The 9,021-nt window shown below is 34.2% G+C and overlaps 1 protein-coding gene and 1 long non-coding RNA gene across 2 annotated transcripts; both read left to right on the top strand.

Annotated features, from left to right (window-relative positions):
* Positions 1-2,107: 2,107 nt before the first annotated feature.
* LOC120172618 lies at positions 2,108-3,072 on the top strand. The gene is made up of 2 exons (XM_039180032.1): positions 2,108-2,315; positions 2,426-3,072. Exons 1-2 carry the CDS (start codon positions 2,108-2,110, stop codon positions 3,070-3,072), a joined length of 855 nt encoding a protein of 284 aa, XP_039035963.1.
* Positions 3,073-3,335: 263 nt separating this feature from the next.
* On the top strand, positions 3,336-4,661 carry LOC120172609. Its single transcript, XR_005520983.1, has 3 exons — positions 3,336-3,433; positions 3,524-3,647; positions 4,593-4,661. It is a non-coding gene; the product is annotated as an uncharacterized LOC120172609 (long non-coding RNA).
* Positions 4,662-9,021: the final 4,360 nt, after the last annotated feature.

Here is a 9,021-nt window from a genome sequence, read left to right as displayed (position 1 = left end):
ATTCATGATATGGAAATGGACTTGCAACAAGGACTTCCCATGGTGTCTATGCAATCTATTGTCGAAGCAAAGAGAGAATTATGGGAGCTACAAAAAAAAAAAAGAATCGATTTGGATGCAAAAGTATAGAATAAAGTGGAGATTGGATGGAGATAAGAACACTAGGTTTTTCCATCATAGTGCGGCAGTAAGAGGGAGGATAAATTGTATTAAATCTCTTAAAGTTGACAATGTAGTCACGGTAGATCCCAGTGTTATCAAAGCTTCTGTGGTGAAGTTCTTCAAGGGGTTGTTTAATCAAAGGAATACTTTGAAGGTTGAGGATCTAAATCTGGATTTTCTTAGACTATCGGAAGGGCGGTGTTTAGCATTGGAGAAGCCATTTTCGGAAGAGGAAGTATGGGATGTTATCGTTCATTCGGATAGTAATAAAGCTCCGGGACCGGACGGTCTAAATTTAGGCTTCTTCAAGAAATTCTGGACCATTATGAAGGACGATGTGATGCTGTTTTTTAAAGATTTCTATGTGGGGAAGGAGTGGGACTCGGAGGTTAATCATTCCTTTATTTCTCTCATTCCTAAGAAGGCCAATCCGGAGGGGTTGAAAGATTTTAGGCCAATTAGCCTAGTCAGAGGGCTATATAAAATTTTATCAAAGGTTTTAGCTAGAAGATTGAGTTTGTGCATTAACGATATAATGAGTCCGTCTCAATTTGCTTTCATTCCGGGAAGGAACATATTGGATTGCTCGTTTATTGCAAATGAATGCATTGACTTTTGGAGGAAAAAAGGGTTGAAGGGAGTAGTCTTCAAAGTGGATTTCAAGAGAGCCTATGATTCGGTTGATTGGGACATTTTGATTAAAATTATGAGCAAAATGGGGTTTGGTGACAAGTGGAGGTCATGGATGTATCAATGTATGCCTTTAGCATCCATTTCGGTTCTAGTAAACGGGTCACCTACAGAAATTTCACACAGCGAGGGGATTGAGACAGGGTTCTAGTAAGCGGATGACCTTATAATTTTCAGTAAAGGCTCTATTCGTGATTTGAGGAATGTTAGAAGAGTGTTATTAATATATGAGTTACTGGTGGGGTTTGAAGATTAATCAAGTTAAGAGCAGAATTTATGGTATCAATGTTGAGGTTGGGGCGTTAGCTACTTGGGCGAATGATATTGGTTGTTCTGTAGGAAGTTTCCCATAAGAGTATCTAGGTTTACCCTTGGGCTATAAGAGAAATTCTGCTGCCATGTGGGAGCCAATAGTGGAGAGATTTCATGCTAAGTTGAGCGGTTGGATGTCTAATTCCCTGTCGCTTGCAGGAAGGATTGTGCTGGTTAAGTCAGTGTTGTGCTCACTCCCTGCGTATTTTCTTTCCATTTTCAAAATTCCAGCTTCTGTGCTAAAGAAACTAAATTCTATCATGGCTTCATTTTTGTGGGGGGTGCAGCGGATAAAAAAAATATCCACTGGTTAAATTGGAGTTCGGTTAGTAATCCAAAAAGATTGGGGGGTCTAGGGGTCCCGAATTTATTACTCTTGAACAGAGCATTATTGGGGAAGTGGGTTTGGAAGTTTTTATCAGAGAAAGAGTCTTGGTGGAAGAGGGTGGTATGTGGTGTTTATGACATGGATCCGAAATGCATAATGATGGGGAATTCGTGGCCAGCCCGTGTATCATGGATTTGGAGAGGTGTGGTTAAAAATTTCTTTTCCGATGATGGTTTGGGGGATTGTATTAGGAAGAATATGCGTTTGAAGACAGGGAAGGGGAATTATGTGCAATTCTGGAATGATGTATGGTTGGGTGAAGTACCTTTGAAAATACAGTTTCCTAGACTCTGTGTTCTTTCGAGCAACAAATCGGGTAAGGTGATGGAGTTTAGGGTGAATAATGGCACTGGTTGGGTGTGGGACATTCAAATGAGGTGAAATTTGGCGGATTGGGAGGTTGAACAGCTGTTGCAATTGATTTCTATGTTGAACAATATCTCAATATCGCCATGTGAGGAAGACTGTTGGATTTGGTCAGGGAATGGTGAGGGTTATTTTTCAGCTAAATCTTGTATCAACATTTTCCTTGATCAAGATGCTATTCAGTAGAAGATGGAGACCTGGGAGAGGCGTATTTGGGCAGGGATTGCTCCTCCACGGGTGGAGACATTTGTCTGGCAAGTTGCTCACCAGAGAGTGGCGGTGAAGGAGGAATTACTGAAGCGAGGTGTGGTAGGGATTGATGATCCTTTATGCTCTTTGTGTGGTAGGGAAATGAAATCAGTTACGCATCTATTTTTGCATTGCGAGGTAGTATGGGGTCTGTGGGCCAGATTATTGAATATTTGGAATTTGTCCTTTGTGATTCCAAAGAATATCATGGACCTTTTCAATTTGTGGGATGATTTACTTCCGAATTCTTTGATCTAGAAATTTATTACAGGGCGTTGATGTGGTCAGTGTGGAAATGCAGAAACGAGGTTATTTTTCAGAAAGTTAAGCTGGATGTGGTGAGACTATTCTTTATTGTCCGTTTTAGAATAGCTTCCTGGTTTGTTGCAAAGTTCACGGATGTGCATATACTTTTAGACTCTCTTGTGGGAGATTTAAAACTTGTTGATTTGGTGGGTAGACAAGGAAATGACAATTCTAAACCAATTTGCTGGGTCCCTCCTCCGGATGGGTTCTTAAAGCTAAATGTTGATGGAGCGATGGTAAAGGGTTGGGATAAGGGAGGTATTGGTGGTTTGATTCGGGATAGTAAAGAAATGTTGCTTCAATGGTTTTCAGAAAGAGTTGGGGGTGGTCCTCCTATCTTGGCAGAATTATTGGCGATTAAGAGGGGGTTATGTCTTCTGGAAGATTTAAGTTATGTTCCTAATAGGAGGTTTATTTTTGAATCAGATTCAAGCAATGCCCTAAAGTGGATCAAGAATCCGGGTTTATGCACTCCTATGTTTCAAGTATTGGTGAAGGAGATAGTCTCTCTTATGGCAGGGAAGGATATCATTATCAAGCATATTTTGAGGGTTGCAAATTGGGAAGCTGACAAATTAGCTAAAGATGGGATAGGGTGATGTAATGGTTTTTGTCTGCTTGTATTGAGGAGTAAAAAATTTTATTTCCTATGTTTAGCTGTTGTGTTTAAGTTTTATGTAATTTCTGGTGGTGTTAGCAGATGTTTAGGGTATGCCTTTGTTGTACTATTGTTTCATCTAATAAATTCTAGGCACTCTTTTCCTCCTTTCCTTGTCCTTCATGTTACTTTTATAACATGGAGGTTGAAAAAGGGGGTTTTTAATGAGGTCTAATCTTCTATCAAAAAAAAAATGGATAGCTGTCATGACTTGCGATGTTTTTCTTTAATTGAACAGATTACAACCTTCAACATTTCTATTGTTGTTCATGGGACAGTTGCCGGGAGTAACACTTTTGCCTGTAAGTTTTGAGACCTCCCTTTGATTTATTCATTGTCATGACCCCTTGCATCTATGGATTTAGAGGAATTGCCGGTTCTGCTTTGTACAGGGTGAATCTGATCCTTACGCAGTCCCGAAGAGCATGGGGATTTTTTCGTTTCCTTGAAAGCCCTAAAAGTTTAACCACAAGTTCTGTAGCCCAAAGGATAGTTAGCAACCATGAGGCTTACATGGTACTACTTGCACTTGCACTGACTGCATAAACGTTTTTGAAGTTCACATTTTTTGTTAAATTAGTCCTCATAAATAACCAGAAATGCAAGTTGGTTTTATTGCGTTTTATTTCTGATACATGTCCAGAAGTGGGAATTGATTGGCAGTTGTTCATATTCTTTCAGAACAACATTACTTGCTAGCCACTTGTGTTTTGGGTTCCAGATTACATCTGGCTATGGATATTGTTGATACTTTTTGTATGAGGCATGCATCGAAAGGAGTGTTCTTGTAACATTAATAACAGTCCGTTTCCATTAGAAGAGATCAGTAGTTTTCTTATTGCTTTGTATTCGATTTTGGTAAAAAAGTTTCTTACTAGTAACCTAAAAGGCTTATATCACAGGTAAGTACCTAAAATATACCGACTTTTTCATCCAAGTACCTAAAGTATTTTTTGGTCAAAATAAGTACATAAAGTTACCATCTTTTTCATCTAGGTGCCTTGAGTATAATATATTTTTCATCTAGGTTCCCAAAAGTTGACACAGTGGAGGATCCACCCGTGTCCAACCCGAAATTCGAATTTGCTTTAGTTATTTATTTTATTGATTATGCTCATTCTGAAATTTTATTTGTGGTTATCTCATACAAAAAATTTATGTTAATAATGCACGTGTGCCCACCCTCAGAAAAATGTATGGATCTGCCACTATGTTGACACGTGGTATACTTTAGGTATATTTCAACCAAAAGATACTTCAAATACATAGATGAAAAAGATGGTATACTTTAGATACTTATTTGTGATATAATCCTAACCAAAACAATGACTGTTTGTTCATTTACAGGTTTCTTGTTTAAACTCCTGCATGTTATCTAATTTGTTTGTGCAATTTCAGGTGCTAAACATTTGTGATGCATGTGTATCTATCCTCTAATTTTTCTGCTCGATTTCAATGTAGAAACGCAATGTCAAAAAAGCTCAGAGTGAAAAGAAATACTATGAAGAGAAGACTTATGTTGCAGGAGAGTTGGTTGGGTTTTTAATGTTACCAAGTTTGGTTCAACTCATTCATGTAGATGATGCCTGTTGGAACAACATGACATGAGACTTCCAAGCCTTGGGCTATTTATATATATATTTTTTAATTTTTCTTCAGTTTTATGAGATTTAGAAAGAAAAAAAAAACTTATGATAATGTCTGCTCCAAAACTTGTAAAGAATGTAATATCAGATACTTCTCCCTCCCTTGGGCTTTATTTCAAAAACAAAGGTACTATATTTTTGGGTGATAATTTTGGCTTTTCCAGAGGTTATTTAATAAGGCTAACAAAAAAAGAAAGAAAAAGAATTATGTAATTGAGAATGGCTTAAAGAGGAGTGGTTGCTTGGTTTTATATTTTGATGCAGGCAAATATGGAAATCTAAAGGAATTCGGTAACATTTACTCCATTCATCAATGAAACAAACCCTAATCAATTTGGGGTATTTGAGCCTCAATTACAAAACGACATATTAATAAAACTAAAATGACAAAAACGACCTATTAATTAAAAACATTAAATTTAAACACAAACACAGGTAAAATGTTAAACTTTTTTTTAATAATCTGAAATGATTATAAGGTAGCCTATGGTAAAATCCTTTTTTATCTTATTAATAATACACATATACCCTACAGACATAGATGCCTGAAATCAAACAGACTCATCATCCATTTACAAGTGTGGCTTGTGATACGTCATAGGATCCCAAAATTTGGACCTCTACTTTGAAAAAAAATGTCATGGTTTTGCTTTTAAGAGTGTTTAGAGGATGATGTTTTTTAAATAAAAAAAACATGATTATAGGGTTGTTTTGTGAATTGTTTTAGTTTTATATGTTTTGATTTTTTTTTATTTTGTAAGAAACAATAGTAATATGACAAATTTTGATATTTTACATTTTTATTTTATTATAAAATATTTTCGAGGCCTCATTTAAAAAGTAGTACAAGGTCTGCACATCTTTTAGAACAAACTTAAACTCAAAAGACCTATAAAAAATAATACTTTCTTTTATCGGAGTGACTCAATAAATTCTAAAATATGTTAATTCAAATTCGACATTGTTTTATTTATTTAAATTGATGCATATCAATAATCCTTTACTCGGTATAGATTAAAAGAGGCCATTTTTTTTTTCTTGAGGCACGTCCACTTCCCATTTCACATCTCCTAACAGAAGACTCGAGATTCAACCTCATTTGTTATCACCTTCCATCGTCTCGTCACAATCTACAAACCTCTTTAGATTCCCATCCATATGGTACAATTTGAATTTAGTGCAACGATGTCCATAATATCCTTAGCAAAAATATATCTTTTTTCTCTTCTATCCTCAGTCCATAATTGTGACAACAAGCTATTAGAACCTATAATCCTTGGTTGGTTCATTATTTTCGAAGAAAGGCTGATTACGAATACTAGAATCCTATCCTTTAGAACAAACCACATACTCATTGTTTTGGTTAAAAATTGCCAACCACGCCAAAATTAGTGTTTAATATTAGTGCATTGAATCGGATTAAAATTAATATGCTGAACCAATTTAAAATTGGATAAATAACGCGTTTAATATCTAAACTATTACTTTTGATCAATTTTAGTACCTAAATTTTCAATTGTTTCAAACCCACTCCTAAAGTTTAATTCATATTTCATGTTAGTACTCATGTTCAAAATTAAACGTTAAGTTCTTAATTTTTTGTTGTTGAAAGTTTAGGTATTAAAACGGACCAAAACTGATAGTTTAGATATAAACGCGTTTAATATCTAAACTAATAGTTATGTATGATTTTGAAAATATAAAATATTTAGGTACTAAAACAGATCAAAACTAATAGTTAAATACTAAATACGTAGTTTACCCTTTAAAATTTACAACTTGAGACTCTTTAAATCGGGTTTTCATGTCTGTTTTGAACCTGTTTGAAGTGTATTCCCTAAATCATATTACTATTCATTCCGTGAATCGGTTGACCAATCATCCCTTGAATCGCATGACAACTCATAGATTAAAGCTGGTCCGAGTCCCAAATCCCAAACAGGCTGAATCATAGTATGAAACCCTAAATCTATAAAGAGTGAGGGTACGAGGGGACCCCGAGTCACGTGCCGGCCACAAAATGTGTGTACCTATATTTTTAGACTTAGTTAGAAATTTGAAAGCATTGGTGGAGTGTTATAGATTATAATTGAAAGTTTTAGAATAATAAAAAGATTTAGAACCTTATGGATAATTTTAGAATGCTTTAAAAGATTCTAGAATATCGTAGAAGGTTCTAGAACTAAAGAAGATTTTGAAATAGACTCGTAGAAGATTAAGAAGTTTATCGAGAATTTCTCAGGTCTAGGCTATTTTAGATTTGAGTAAAAAGTTGCAGTGCTTGTAGGATTATTTTAGATGTAACAGATTTTTGCTTCATTTAGCTTGTGAACTCGTAGCTGTCATCAAAGTCCTTCTCGGGTCGGGTCAAATCACTCCACCTAGACCCAAGCCAACTATTTTAAAAACACATGCAAAAAAATCGTAGACTCATTAAGATCTTTGACTTAAATAACGTCATATCTTTCGCCAGCCACCTTTGGGGGAGCAACTGAGCAATTGCTCAGGGGCCCTTTTAAATGGTACACTGAGGCTCAAGGGCGTTTGGATGGGGAATGTGATATTCTCATAAGAATGAATTCATATTTTTTCGTTTGGTTAGTATCATTGTGTTTGAAAATCGGATCGGATCGGTCAGTTCAATCGGAAACTGTTATCTAGTCTGGTTCAATCTAAAATCGGTTGAACCGTTATTAGTGAACGGCCAGAACCGTTGAACCGTTGAACCAGTCAACAGTTGAACTGTTCGAACCGAACCGCTGAAAACCGAAAAAAAATCAGAAAAACCGGAAATTTTGTTTTTTTTTTTAAAAAAAAATTAAACCAAACGTCGTTTGTTAAACGAGCCAAGTCAAACTCGAGTATTGTTGAGCTCGACTCGAACTTGAAAACTTTAAAAGTAAGCTCAACTCCACTCAAACTCACAAGTTAAAAATTATCAAGTTCAACTCGAACTCGAAATATAATATTAAAACTTGAACTCAAAAAGGCTTGAACTAAAAAAAATTTAAAAGCTCAATTGAAGCCTAAAATTCGAGCTTAATTGAAGTGAAAGAATAGTTCACTCACTCACCACCAAAAGGCTCCATGATTTTGAATGCCAAATTACCTCTATTATTTATAGAAGTTAGTTGTGATGCGCTTCTATGTTTTTTAGTAATGTGGGATTGTTTTGTTCTCATATTTTTACTCTTTAGACTTTTGGGATGCTCTTCTATGTTTCTTAGCCATGTGGGATTGTTTTTTTTTTAAATTAAACCAAACAATATCATTTTGTTATGATTTTTTTGCCCTAAATTTATTTTTAATTATAGTTATATAATTATATTTATTATTTAATATGTTTTACCTTAATATTATGTAGTTAATTTAAATCATTTTGTTTCACTTGATTTTATGGTTTTTAATTTATATATGTTATGACTTGCTTTGTATATGACTTGTGATATAAAAAATTATTTTTTATTAAATATTTTTGGTATTTTTATTTAATTATTTAAATAATTATGATGTAGTCCGGTTCTTTCGACCGGTTCGACCGGTTGAACCAGTGAACCGGTAGCATGGCCGATTCGCTAACCGATCCGGTTCTGAAAACCATGGTTAGTATGAGAATTTCATTCCCCATAATGTAAGATTACTAATAGTGAATTTTTTGGGGTATATTACCGGGAATGTCATTACTTCCATTTCTTTAGGTATTATTGGATTACCGGCGTTTCGGATTAAAATGCCCTTAATTTTTTTTCAAAAATGTCATTCTTCTTTCATTGAATAATAAAAATTCTACGAAGATTAAATTATAAATTTATCCTTAAATTATTTTAGATTTTCAAAAAAAAATCTATAATTAAAATTTTATATGAAATTCAGGGGTTAAAATAAAATTCTACCATTTTATTAAACCTTTTTATATTTTTAATTTTTTTAAAAATTATGTAAATTTTATTAATTTAAATTTTTTAAAGAAAATATATAAATATTTTCTAACTTGTTAAAAAATAATATAAAAGGACAATTTGATCAAATATACATTTCAATAATCTTTTATTTCTTTAACGAAACACTGTAATCTTACATTCCTTCTAAACCAACCAAACACAAAATACAACATTCACAGTAATCCTATTATCTGGTAATCTTACATTCATATTGATAATATTATATTTCGTGAACCAAACGAACTCTTAAAGTTAGGTTTTTAGTTTCCTTTTAGGGAAAAAACAGTTTTTAGTTTACCAAAT

This window comes from Hibiscus syriacus, unplaced genomic scaffold (genome assembly GCF_006381635.1).
Source record: "Hibiscus syriacus cultivar Baekdansim isolate YM2019G1 unplaced genomic scaffold, ASM638163v2 tig00111873_pilon, whole genome shotgun sequence".
Lineage (NCBI taxonomy): Eukaryota > Viridiplantae > Streptophyta > Magnoliopsida > Malvales > Malvaceae > Hibiscus > Hibiscus syriacus.
Note: the sequence above shows the minus strand (reverse complement) of the source record. Positions and strands in the feature narration are given on the sequence as shown.